Source organism: Octopus sinensis, unplaced genomic scaffold (genome assembly GCF_006345805.1).
Source record: "Octopus sinensis unplaced genomic scaffold, ASM634580v1 Contig18132, whole genome shotgun sequence".
Taxonomy (NCBI): Eukaryota; Metazoa; Mollusca; class Cephalopoda; order Octopoda; family Octopodidae; genus Octopus; species Octopus sinensis.
Window position 1 is genome coordinate 10001 of NW_021835571.1, and position 14503 is coordinate 24503.

At 33.6% G+C, this 14503-nt stretch overlaps 1 protein-coding gene across 1 annotated transcript in view; it reads left to right on the plus strand.

Annotated features, from left to right (window-relative positions):
* The window catches only part of LOC115231307, a 20172-nt gene extending 6303 nt beyond the window's left edge, over positions 1-13869 (plus strand). The window contains exon 3 of the mRNA XM_029801363.2: positions 12532-13869. Within this exon, the coding sequence (XP_029657223.1) occupies positions 12532-13607 (1076 nt within the window). The 3' untranslated portion in view covers positions 13608-13869. The remainder of the gene's footprint in view (positions 1-12531) is intronic.
* The last annotated feature ends 634 nt before the right edge of the window (positions 13870-14503 follow it).

Genomic DNA, 14503 nt, shown 5'->3' on the forward strand with positions numbered 1-14503 from the left:
AAATGCCTCACACTAGGAGGGACAAAGTCATTACTACCAAAATTATACTAATCATACCCAAATGCAGTTTTTCAAAGCAAGACATTTAAAAATGAATTATGTTCTGTATCACCGTGATTTCACATACAACTTGCGTCTAATGATCGTCAGCAGAACTGATTCTGAATACATCATAAATAAACCAACCTTATGTAGCGAAGACGAACAGACAACTGTTCACTCCGGCCAAGCACATGGAATGTTTATAAATCATATATCCGGTAAATGGCGGGCTTTTTACGAACTGCATGTCGGGTAATGAAAAGTATTTCGGAATAAGTTTAACAATTAAGGATAATCTCTTAATAAGGGATCTTAACAAGAAATTATCGGGTAGCTAGCGTGAAAACCTCATAAAAGAAAAGAATCCGAAAATAATTTTTTCTTTTGAACAAATTAATTATATCTATATTGTATAAAGGGCATTATTACACATAAATGCCTCACACTAGGAGGGACAAAGTCATTACTACCAAAATTATACTAATCATACCCAAATGCAGTTTTTCAAAGCAAGACATTTAAAAATGAATTATGTTCTGTATCACCGTGATTTCACATACAACTTGCGTCTAATGATCGTCAGCAGAACTGATTCTGAATACATCATAAATAAACCAACCTTATGTAGCGAAGACGAACAGACAACTGTTCACTCCGGCCAAGCACATGGAATGTTTATAAATCATATATCCGGTAAATGGCGGGCTTTTTACGAACTGCATGTCGGGTAATGAAAAGTATTTCGGAATAAGTTTAACAATTAAGGATAATCTCTTAATAAGGGATCTTAACAAGAAATTATCGGGTAGCTAGCGTGAAAACCTCATAAAAGAAAAGAATCCGAAAATAATTTTTTTCTTTGAACAAATTAATTATATCTATATTGTATAGAGGGCATTATTACACATAAATGCCTCACACTAGGAGGGACAAAGTCATTACTACCAAAAATTATACTATCATACCCAAATGCAGTTTTTCAAAGCAAGACATTTAAAAATGAATTATGTTCTGTATCACCGTGATTTCACATACAACTTGCGTCTAATGATCGTCAGCAGAACTGATTCTGAATACATCATAAATAAACCAACCTTATGTAGCGAAGACGAACAGACAACTGTTCACTCCGGCCAAGCACATGGAATGTTTATAAATCATATATCCGGTAAATGGCGGGCTTTTTACGAACTGCATGTCGGGTAATGAAAAGTATTTCGGAATAAGTTTAACAATTAAGGATAATCTCTTAATAAGGGATCTTAACAAGAAATTATCGGGTAGCTAGCGTGAAAACCTCATAAAGAAAAGAATCCGAAAATAATTTTTTCTTTTGAACAAATTAATTATATCTATATTGTATAAAGGGCATTATTACACATAAATGCCTCACACTAGGAGGGACAAAGTCATTACTACAAAAATTATACTAATCATACCCAAATGCAGTTTTTCAAAGCAAGACATTTAAAAATGAATTATGTTCTGTATCACCGTGATTTCACATACAACTTGCGTCTAATGATCGTCAGCAGAACTGATTCTGAATACATCATAAATAAACCAACCTTATGTAGCGAAGACGAACAGACAACTGTTCACTCCGGCCAAGCACATGGAATGTTTATAATCATATATCCGGTAAATGGCGGGCTTTTTACGAACTGCATGTCGGGTAATGAAAAGTATTTCGGAATAAGTTTAACAATTAAGGATAATCTCTTAATAAGGGATCTTAACAAGAATTATCGGGTAGCTAGCGTGAAAACCTCATAAAAGAAAAGAATCCGAAAATAATTTTTTTCTTTTGAACAAATTAATTATATCTATATTGTATAAAGGGCATTATTACACATAAATGCCTCACACTAGGAGGGACAAAGTCATTACTACAAAAATTATACTAATCATACCCAAATGCAGTTTTTCAAAGCAAGACATTTAAAAATGAATTATGTCTGTATCACCGTGATTTCACATACAACTTGCGTCTAATGATCGTCAGCAGAACTGATTCTGAATACATCATAAATAAACCAACCTTATGTAGCGAAGACGAACAGACAACTGTTCACTCCGGCCAAGCACATGGAATGTTTATAAATCATATATCCGGTAAATGGCGGGCTTTTTACGAACTGCATGTCGGGTAATGAAAAGTATTTCGGAATAAGTTTAACAATTAAGGATAATCTCTTAATAAGGGATCTTAACAAGAAATTATCGGGTAGCTAGCGTGAAAACCTCATAAAAGAAAAGAATCCGAAAATAATTTTTTTCTTTTGAACAATTAATTATATCTATATTGTATAAAGGGCATTATTACACATAATGCCTCACACTAGGAGGGACAAAGTCATTACTACAAAAATTATACTAATCATACCAAATGCAGTTTTTCAAAGCAAGACATTTAAAAATGAATTATGTCTGTATCACCGTGATTTCACATACAACTTGCGTCTAATGATCGTCAGCAGAACTGATTCTGAATACATCATAAATAAACCAACCTTATGTAGCGAAGACGAACAGACAACTGTTCACTCCGGCCAAGCACATGGAATGTTTATAAATCATATATCCGGTAAATGGCGGGCTTTTTACGAACTGCATGTCGGGTAATGAAAAGTATTTCGGAATAAGTTTAACAATTAAGGATAATCTCTTAATAAGGGATCTTAACAAGAAATTATCGGGTAGCTAGCGTGAAAACCTCATAAAAGAAAAGAATCCGAAAATAATTTTTTTCTTTTGAACAAATTAATTATATCTATATTGTATAAGGGCATTATTACACATAAATGCCTCACACTAGGAGGGACAAAGTCATTACTACCAAAATTATACTAATCATACCCAAATGCAGTTTTTCAAAGCAAGACATTTAAAAATGAATTATGTTCTGTATCACCGTGATTTCACATACAACTTGCGTCTAATGATCGTCAGCAGAACTGATTCTGAATACATCATAAATAAACCAACCTTATGTAGCGAAGACGAACAGACAACTGTTCACTCCGGCCAAGCACATGGAATGTTTATAAATCATATATCCGGTAAATGGCGGCTTTTTACGAACTGCATGTCGGGTAATGAAAAGTATTTCGGAATAAGTTTAACAATTAAGGATAATCTCTTAATAAGGGATCTTAACAAGAAATTATCGGGTAGCTAGCGTGAAAACCTCATAAAGAAAAGAATCCGAAAATAATTTTTTTCTTTTGAACAATTAATTATATCTATATTGTATAAAGGGCATTATTACACATAAATGCCTCACACTAGGAGGGACAAAGTCATTACTACCAAAAATTATACTAATCATACCCAAATGCAGTTTTTCAAAGCAAGACATTTAAAAATGAATTATGTTCTGTATCACCGTGATTTCACATACAACTTGCGTCTAATGATCGTCAGCAGAACTGATTCTGAATACATCATAAATAAACCAACCTTATGTAGCGAAGACGAACAGACAACTGTTCACTCCGGCCAAGCACATGGAATGTTTATAAATCATATATCCGGTAAATGGCGGGCTTTTTACGAACTGCATGTCGGGTAATGAAAAGTATTTCGGAATAAGTTTAACAATTAAGGATAATCTCTTAATAAGGGATCTTAACAAGAATTATCGGGTAGCTAGCGTGAAAACCTCATAAAAGAAAAGAATCCGAAAATATTTTTTTCTTTTGAACAAATTAATTATATCTATATTGTATAAGGGCATTATTACACATAAATGCCTCACACTAGGAGGGACAAAGTCATTACTACCAAAAATTATACTAATCATACCCAAATGCAGTTTTTCAAAGCAAGACATTTAAAAATGAATTATGTTCTGTATCACCGTGATTTCACATACAACTTGCGTCTAATGATCGTCAGCAGAACTGATTCTGAATACATCATAAATAAACCAACCTATGTAGCGAAGACGAACAGACAACTGTTCACTCCGGCCAAGCACATGGAATGTTTATAAATCATATATCCGGTAAATGGCGGGCTTTTTACGAACTGCATGTCGGGTAATGAAAAGTATTTCGGAATAAGTTTAACAATTAAGGATAATCTCTTAATAAGGGATCTTAACAAGAAATTATCGGGTAGCTAGCGTGAAAACCTCATAAAAGAAAAGAATCCGAAAATAATTTTTTTCTTTTGAACAATTAATTATATCTATATTGTATAAAGGCATTATTACACATAAATGCCTCACACTAGGAGGGACAAAGTCATTACTACCAAAAATTATACTAATCATACCCAAATGCAGTTTTTCAAAGCAAGACATTTAAAAAATGAATTATGTTCTGTATCACCGTGATTTCACATACAACTTGCGTCTAATGATCGTCAGCAGAACTGATTCTGAATACATCATAAATAAACCAACCTTATGTAGCGAAGACGAACAGACAACTGTTCACTCCGGCCAAGCACATGGAATGTTTATAAATCATATATCCGGTAAATGGCGGGCTTTTTACGAACTGCATGTCGGGTAATGAAAAGTATTTCGGAATAAGTTTAACAATTAAGGATAATCTCTTAATAAGGGATCTTAACAAGAAATTATCGGGTAGCTAGCGTGAAAACCTCATAAAAGAAAAGAATCCGAAAATAATTTTTTCTTTTGAACAAATTAATTATATCTATATTGTATAAAGGGCATTATTACACATAATGCCTCACACTAGGAGGGACAAAGTCATTACTACAAAAATTATACTAATCATACCCAATGCAGTTTTTTCAAAGCAAGACATTTAAAAATGAATTATGTTCTGTATCACCGTGATTTCACATACAACTTGCGTCTAATGATCGTCAGCAGAACTGATTCTGAATACATCATAAATAAACCAACCTTATGTAGCGAAGACGAACAGACAACTGTTCACTCCGGCCAAGCACATGGAATGTTTATAATCATATATCCGGTAAATGGCGGGCTTTTTACGAACTGCATGTCGGGTAATGAAAAGTATTTCGGAATAAGTTTAACAATTAAGGATAATCTCTTAATAAGGGATCTTAACAAGAAATTATCGGGTAGCTAGCGTGAAAACCTCATAAAAGAAAAGAATCCGAAAATAATTTTTTTCTTTTGAACAAATTAATTATATCTATATTGTATAAAGGGCATTATTACACATAAATGCCTCACACTAGGAGGGACAAAGTCATTACTACCAAAAATTATACTAATCATACCCAAATGCAGTTTTTCAAAGCAAGACATTTAAAAATGAATTATGTTCTGTATCACCGTGATTTCACATACAACTTGCGTCTAATGATCGTCAGCAGAACTGATTCTGAATACATCATAAATAAACCAACCTTATGTAGCGAAGACGAACAGACAACTGTTCACTCCGGCCAAGCACATGGAATGTTTATAAATCATATATCCGGTAAATGGCGGGCTTTTTACGAACTGCATGTCGGGTAATGAAAAGTATTTCGGAATAAGTTTAACAATTAAGGATAATCTCTTAATAAGAAATTATCGGGTAGCTAGCGTGAAAACCTCATAAAAGAAAAGAATCCGAAAATAATTTTTTTCTTTTGAACAAATTAATTATATCTATATTGTATAAAGGGCATTATTACACATAAATGCCTCACACTAGGAGGGACAAAGTCATTACTACCAAAATTATACTAATCATACCCAAATGCAGTTTTTCAAAGCAAGACATTTAAAATGAATTATGTTCTGTATCACCGTGATTTCACATACAACTTGCGTCTAATGATCGTCAGCAGAACTGATTCTGAATACATCATAAATAAACCAACCTTATGTAGCGAAGACGAACAGACAACTGTTCACTCCGGCCAAGCACATGGAATGTTTATAAATCATATATCCGGTAAATGGCGGGCTTTTTACGAACTGCATGTCGGGTAATGAAAAGTATTTCGGAATAAGTTTAACAATTAAGGATAATCTCTTAATAGGGATCTTAACAAGAAATTATCGGGTAGCTAGCGTGAAAACCTCATAAAAGAAAAGAATCCGAAAATAATTTTTTCTTTTGAACAAATTAATTATATCTATATTGTATAAAGGGCATTATTACACATAAATGCCTCACACTAGGAGGGACAAAGTCATTACTACCAAAATTATACTAATCATACCCAAATGCAGTTTTTCAAAGCAAGACATTTAAAAATGAATATGTTCTGTATCACCGTGATTTCACATACAACTTGCGTCTAATGATCGTCAGCAGAACTGATTCTGAATACATCATAAATAACCAACCTTATGTAGCGAAGACGAACAGACAACTGTTCACTCCGGCCAAGCACATGGAATGTTTATAAATCATATATCGGTAAATGGCGGGCTTTTTACGAACTGCATGTCGGGTAATGAAAAGTATTTCGGAATAAGTTTAACAATTAAGGATAATCTCTTAATAAGGGATCTTAACAAGAAATTATCGGGTAGCTAGCGTGAAAACCTCATAAAAGAAAAGAATCCGAAAATAATTTTTTTCTTTTGAACAAATTAATTATATCTATATTGTATAAAGGGCATTATTACACATAAATGCCTCACACTAGGAGGGACAAAGTCATTACTACCAAAAATTATACTAATCATACCCAAATGCAGTTTTTCAAAGCAAGACATTTAAAAATGAATTATGTCTGTATCACCGTGATTTCACATACAACTTGCGTCTAATGATCGTCAGCAGAACTGATTCTGAATACATCATAAATAAACCAACCTTATGTAGCGAAGACGAACAGACAACTGTTCACTCCGGCCAAGCACATGGAATGTTTATAAATCATATATCCGGTAAATGGCGGGCTTTTTACGAACTGCATGTCGGGTAATGAAAAGTATTTCGGAATAAGTTAACAATTAAGGATAATCTCTTAATAAGGGATCTTAACAAGAATTATCGGGTAGCTAGCGTGAAAACCTCATAAAAGAAAAGAATCCGAAAATAATTTTTTTCTTTTGAACAAATTAATTATATCTATATTGTATAAGGGCATTATTACACATAATGCCTCACACTAGGAGGGACAAAGTCATTACTACCAAAAATTATACTAATCATACCCAAATGCAGTTTTTCAAAGCAAGACATTTAAAATGAATTATGTTCTGTATCACCGTGATTTCACATACAACTTGCGTCTAATGATCGTCAGCAGAACTGATTCTGAATACATCATAAATAAACCAACCTTATGTAGCGAAGACGAACAGACAACTGTTCACTCCGGCCAAGCACATGGAATGTTTATAAATCATATATCCGGTAAATGGCGGCTTTTTACGAACTGCATGTCGGGTAATGAAAAGTATTTCGGAATAAGTTTAACAATTAAGGATAATCTCTTAATAAGGGATCTTAACAAGAAATTATCGGGTAGCTAGCGTGAAAACCTCATAAAAGAAAAGAATCCGAAAATAATTTTTTTCTTTTGAACAAATTAATTATATCTATATTGTATAAAGGGCATTATTACACATAAATGCCTCACACTAGGAGGGACAAAGTCATTACTACCAAAAATTATACTAATCATACCCAAATGCAGTTTTTCAAAGCAAGACATTTAAAAATGAATTATGTTCTGTATCACCGTGATTTCACATACAACTTGCGTCTAATGATCGTCAGCAGAACTGATTCTGAATACATCATAAATAACCAACCTTATGTAGCGAAGACGAACAGACAACTGTTCACTCCGGCCAAGCACATGGAATGTTTATAAATCATATATCCGGTAAATGGCGGGCTTTTTACGAACTGCATGTCGGGTAATGAAAAGTATTTCGGAATAAGTTTAACAATTAAGGATAATCTCTTAATAAGGGATCTTAACAAGAATTATCGGGTAGCTAGCGTGAAAACCTCATAAAAGAAAAGAATCCGAAAATAATTTTTTCTTTTGAACAAATTAATTATATCTATATTGTATAAAGGGCATTATTACACATAAATGCCTCACACTAGGAGGGACAAAGTCATTACTACCAAAAATTATACTAATCATACCCAAATGCAGTTTTTCAAAGCAAGACATTTAAAAATGAATTATGTTCTGTATCACCGTGATTTCACATACAACTTGCGTCTAATGATCGTCAGCAGAACTGATTCTGAATACATCATAAATAAACCAACCTTATGTAGCGAAGACGAACAGACAACTGTTCACTCCGGCCAAGCACATGGAATGTTTATAAATCATATATCCGGTAAATGGCGGGCTTTTTACGAACTGCATGTCGGGTAATGAAAAGTATTTCGGAATAAGTTTAACAATTAAGGATAATCTCTTAATAAGGGATCTTAACAAGAATTATCGGGTAGCTAGCGTGAAAACCTCATAAAAGAAAAGAATCCGAAAATAATTTTTTTCTTTGAACAAATTAATTATATCTATATTGTATAAAGGGCATTATTACACATAAATGCCTCACACTAGGAGGGACAAAGTCATTACTACCAAAATTATACTAATCATACCCAATGCAGTTTTTTCAAAGCAAGACATTTAAAAAATGAATTATGTTCTGTATCACCGTGATTTCACATACAACTTGCGTCTAATGATCGTCAGCAGAACTGATTCTGAATACATCATAAATAAACCAACCTATGTAGCGAAGACGAACAGACAACTGTTCACTCCGGCCAAGCACATGGAATGTTTATAAATCATATATCCGGTAAATGGCGGGCTTTTTACGAACTGCATGTCGGGTAATGAAAAGTATTTCGGAATAAGTTTAACAATTAAGGATAATCTCTTAATAAGGGATCTTAACAAGAATTATCGGGTAGCTAGCGTGAAAACCTCATAAAAGAAAAGAATCCGAAAATAATTTTTTTCTTTTGAACAAATTAATTATATCTATATTGTATAAAGGGCATTATTACACATAAATGCCTCACACTAGGAGGGACAAAGTCATTACTACCAAAAATTATACTAATCATACCCAAATGCAGTTTTTCAAAGCAAGACATTTAAAAATGAATTATGTTCTGTATCACCGTGATTTCACATACAACTTGCGTCTAATGATCGTCAGCAGAACTGATTCTGAATACATCATAAATAACCAACCTTATGTAGCGAAGACGAACAGACAACTGTTCACTCGGCCAAGCACATGGAATGTTTATAAATCATATATCCGGTAAATGGCGGGCTTTTTACGAACTGCATGTCGGGTAATGAAAAGTATTTCGGAATAAGTTTAACAATTAAGGATAATCTCTTAATAAGGGATCTTAACAAGAAATTATCGGGTAGCTAGCGTGAAAACCTCATAAAGAAAAGAATCCGAAAATAATTTTTTTCTTTTGAACAAATAATTATATCTATATTGTATAAAGGGCATTATTACACATAAATGCCTCACACTAGGAGGGACAAAGTCATTACTACCAAAAATTATACTAATCATACCCAAATGCAGTTTTTCAAAGCAAGACATTTAAAAATGAATTATGTTCTGTATCACCGTGATTTCACATACAACTTGCGTCTAATGATCGTCAGCAGAACTGATTCTGAATACATCATAAATAACCAACCTTATGTAGCGAAGACGAACAGACAACTGTTCACTCCGGCCAAGCACATGGAATGTTTATAAATCATATATCCGGTAAATGGCGGGCTTTTTACGAACTGCATGTCGGGTAATGAAAAGTATTTCGGAATAAGTTTAACAATTAAGGATAATCTCTTAATAAGGGATCTTAACAAGAAATTATCGGGTAGCTAGCGTGAAAACCTCATAAAAGAAAAGAATCCGAAAATAATTTTTTTCTTTTGAACAAATTAATTATATCTATATTTGAAAAACTGCATTTGGGTATGATTAGTATAATTTTTGGTAGTAATGACTTTGTCCCTCCTAGTGTGAGGCATTTATGTGTAATAATGCCCTTTATACAATATAGATATAATTAATTTGTTCAAAAGAAAAAAATTATTTTCGGATTCTTTTCTTTTATGAGGTTTTCACGCTAGCTACCGATAATTTCTTGTTAAGATCCCTTATTAAGAGATTATCCTTAATTGTTAAACTTATTCCGAAATACTTTTCATTACCCGACATGCAGTTCGTAAAAAGCCCGCCATTTACCGGATATATGATTTATAAACATTCCATGTGCTTGGCCGGAGTGAACAGTTGTCTGTTCGTCTTCGCTACATAAGGTTGGTTTATTTATGATGTATTCAGAATCAGTTCTGCTGACGATCATTAGACGCAGTTGTATGTGAAATCACGGTGATACAGAACATAATTCATTTTTAAATGTCTTGCTTTGAAAAACTGCATTTGGGTATGATTAGTATAATTTTTGGTAGTAATGACTTTGTCCCTCCTAGTGTGAGGCATTTATGTGTAATAATGCCCTTTATACAATATATATATATATATATATATATATATACGTTTAAATATTTGTTGTGCAAGATTTTTTATGTAAAGTCGTGTGTTGAAACAGATATTGTTATATTTCGGAATGGTCATATTCCCAGTTTAGCCAATAAAAACACACGTACTATATATTTGGCGTTATTTTGCTTCAGTGTTATAAGAAAGAAGAAAACAAAGGACCACTGATGCGGTCACAGGAGTGTGACGAAAGAACTCTGGCCGAAATAAGATTAAGATTAATGTAAAAAATAAATAACACTGAAGCAAATAACACCAAATATATAGTGCGTGTGTTTTTATTGGCTAAACTGGCAAAATGACCATTCCGAAATATAACAATTATATATATAATATATATTATATATATATATATTATATATATATATATATATATATATATATATATATCAAATGAATCTATATATATATATTATATATAAATGAATCTATATATATATATATATATATATATATATGTATATATATATAACTGAATATATAATATATAATATATATATGTAATATATTCATTTATATATATATATTATATATATATATATAATGAATCTATATATATATATATAAATGAATGTATATATATATATATATATATATATAATATATATATATATATATATATATATATATATATATATATATATATATTATATACATTCATTTACCTTTCTATCTCAAGTTAACCAACATGAATATTGGAACACATTAAAAGGGCAATTCAGATAATTTATTTTCGTTAAGAATCAAATTCCTATTTTATAATTTAACATTTTCTCGGGACCTAAGGTAACAAAACCGTTAGTGCGTCGTTCAAATGCTGAGTAGCCTTTCTGGTGGTTCTTTACGTTCTGAGTTCAAATTCCACCAAGGTCGACTTTACCTTTCGTTCTTTGAGGGTCGATAAAAGAAATATCACAAATTCCAGGCCTCGTGCCCATGGCAGAAGGGATTATTATTATGGCGGTGAGCTGGCAGAATCGTTAGCACACCGGACGAGATGTTTAACAGTATTTCACGCATCGCTACGTTCTGAGTTCAAATTCCGCCCAGGTCGACTTTGCCTTTTATCCTTTCGGGGTCGATAAAACAAGTACTGGGGTCGATATAATGGACTGTCCCCCTCCTTCAAACTTTCAGGCCTTGTGCCTCAAGTAGAAAGGATTATTATTATTATTTGATGTTTGACTTTTGCCTTACATTTGTACAAGTTGGCTCCAAATCACACCCAGAGGCCTCAAGAGACAACACGTTGGAAGTTCATGTTGGTGTTATGCCTAGTGTGCCATATATTTGGTTTTGTACTTAGTGTTGTTCTAGAGAATGTTTAAGAAACCATAAGAAAATTATGTTTGTTTTAAAACTTGAGATTATATTGAAAGTATTTTGCGAAGGATATGAGCAGTTCCCATGAGCACTATCTTTTGAATTTCTGCCATTTTGGGGTTTCCTGGTATCTGAGCTTATTATTATAATTATTATTATTATTATTATTATTATTATTATTACTATTATTATTATCATTATCATTATTATCATTATTATTATTATTATTATTATTATTATTATTATTATTATTATTATTATTATTATTATTATCATTATTATCATTATTATTATTATTATTATTATTATTATTATTATTATTATTATTATTATTATTATTATTATTATTATTATTATTATTATTATTATCATTATTATCATTATTATCATTATTATTATTATTATTATTATTATTATTATTATTATTATTGTTAAGGCGGTGAGTTGGCAGAATCGTTAGTACGCTGGACGAAATGCTCAGCAGTATGTTCTGAGTTCAAATTTCGCTGAGGTCGACTTTGCCTTTTATCCTTTCAGGGTCGATGAAAATAAGTACCAGTTAAAAACTGGGTTCGATATAATCAATTAGTTTTGCCCCACCCCAAATTCAGGCTTTGTGCCTATAGTAAAAATAGGGAAAAAAATATACTAACCTTTACTTGTGGCTTATTTTTTAGGCAAAGGCTGTTCGTTTGTGTACTTCTCTCTGAACGTGGCTCTCTTTACATACTTTCCAAACGTTGGTCGCCAGTTGGTCTCCTTGGTCAGTGTTGGTGAAGGTGTTTGTTTTATTTTTGCTCTTCCTTTGATCTCATACTTCATTGAATCTTACGGTTGGCGGTATAGTTTGCTTTTACTGTGTGGCATCGAAATGCACTGTATTCCGTTCGCACTTATCTACAGCATGAAAGCAGGCGTCGCACATGGTAATTGCAAAATGTCCAGCCATTCTACAAGAGCAGCCATACGAACGGCCTCGTTTTTTGAAAGCAAGAAAAATCCACCGGCATCAAACGAGAACCATGCGAATCAGCCACAAAATAACGAGAGGAAAGAAGATCAATGCAATCTGTATTCAACTGCTACAACAAATAAAGCTTTTGAAGACACGGAATGTGATGACGCTAATAGCGGTGATAAAGATTCCACAAACGATAAACCAGAACATTTAAACTCACCACGGTTGAATGACTCCCCTATACCAAATGACGATGACAGTTCGATAGAAGTGGAGCGACCCGAGTCCAAGGAAAAGCATGGAATTAATTTAAAAAGCTGGAGAAATTTAGCCGCAAATAAAATGTACATGTTAGCTTTAATATCGGCGACCACCTTTCTTAGTACGTCAATGGTCATGCTGACGATTCTTCCTGATTTTTGCATGCAGCACGGCTTGTCACTCTCTCAAGGAGCTTGGAATAGCGCAATATCTTCAATAGGGGATATCATCGCACGTTTTTTGGGTTCCTGGCTTCTTCATTCGAAACTGTTACCGAGCATAGTGATTTTTTCCTCAGCGATCATCATATGTGGGATTGCAATGTCGGTCTTTATCGCCGTCAACACATTGACTTATATCACCCTGACTTCGTTCTTTTTCATGTTATTCAATGGACTCGCTTACTCTCAGTACGGTGTAATCTTCTTGGATCTTGTCGATTTAGAGGACTACGCTCTGGGGATGGGCCTGAACGAAACTCTTGCTGGCATTGGTCTCTTACTGTGCGGTTATCTAGTCAGTAAGTATCTCTAAACATTTTTGGTATTTCCTCAAGTGATTGGACATGTGTGTAGGCATGCTCATATACGTGTGTGCGCATGTGCAGGATTATGACTAGAGATATATGTGTATGCATGCATGCGTGTCTGTGCATGAGTCTGTAACGGTGAAAGATTATTTGTAGCTGTGAGATTTGTTGGTAAGATGTAAAAAATGGTCACTGCATGAGGTTTTAAGAAAATACTTATTTACCGACGAAGGACAATCATCCTGAAACACGTGTCCCTAGATGCAGCCCGGGCGGCTGGGGGTATTTGTCTCCCCTTCGTAAATGTATATAAGGACACAGGAAAAATGTGTCAAAGCCATCAGGAGGCGTCGATGCTTCCTAGGACGAAACAGCGGTGGTGTCACGTTCGTGTTAGATTGACAGTATACAACCATTCTATCGCCCCACCACCGTACATGTCTCTACGAGAGATTTAGAAATTTAGTATTTAGAGACGGGCAGGTTGTGATAGAGTCCGAAAGCATGCGAAGTGAACAAGTTAATTTCGACCTGTATGTTCTCGTTGTAGCAGTAAAGCAGTTAACCATAGAGAGGGGGATATGCTATTGTGTAGAGAAGAGAGGACGGCGGCGAGGAGGAGCTGGCAGAAACATTAGCGAAATGCGTAGCCGTATTTCGTCTGCCGTTACGTTCTGACTTCAAATTCCGCCGAGGTCGACTTTGCCTTTCATCCTTTCGGGGTCGATTAAATAAGTACCAGTTACGCACTGGGGTCAATATAATCGACTTAATCCGTTTGTCTGTCATTGTTTTTCCTCTCTATGTTTAGCCCCTTGTGGGTAGTAAAGAAATATATTGTGTAGAGAAGAGAAAGTGGGAGAGTATGGAACGAAACAACTGTTCCATTGGTAAGATACCA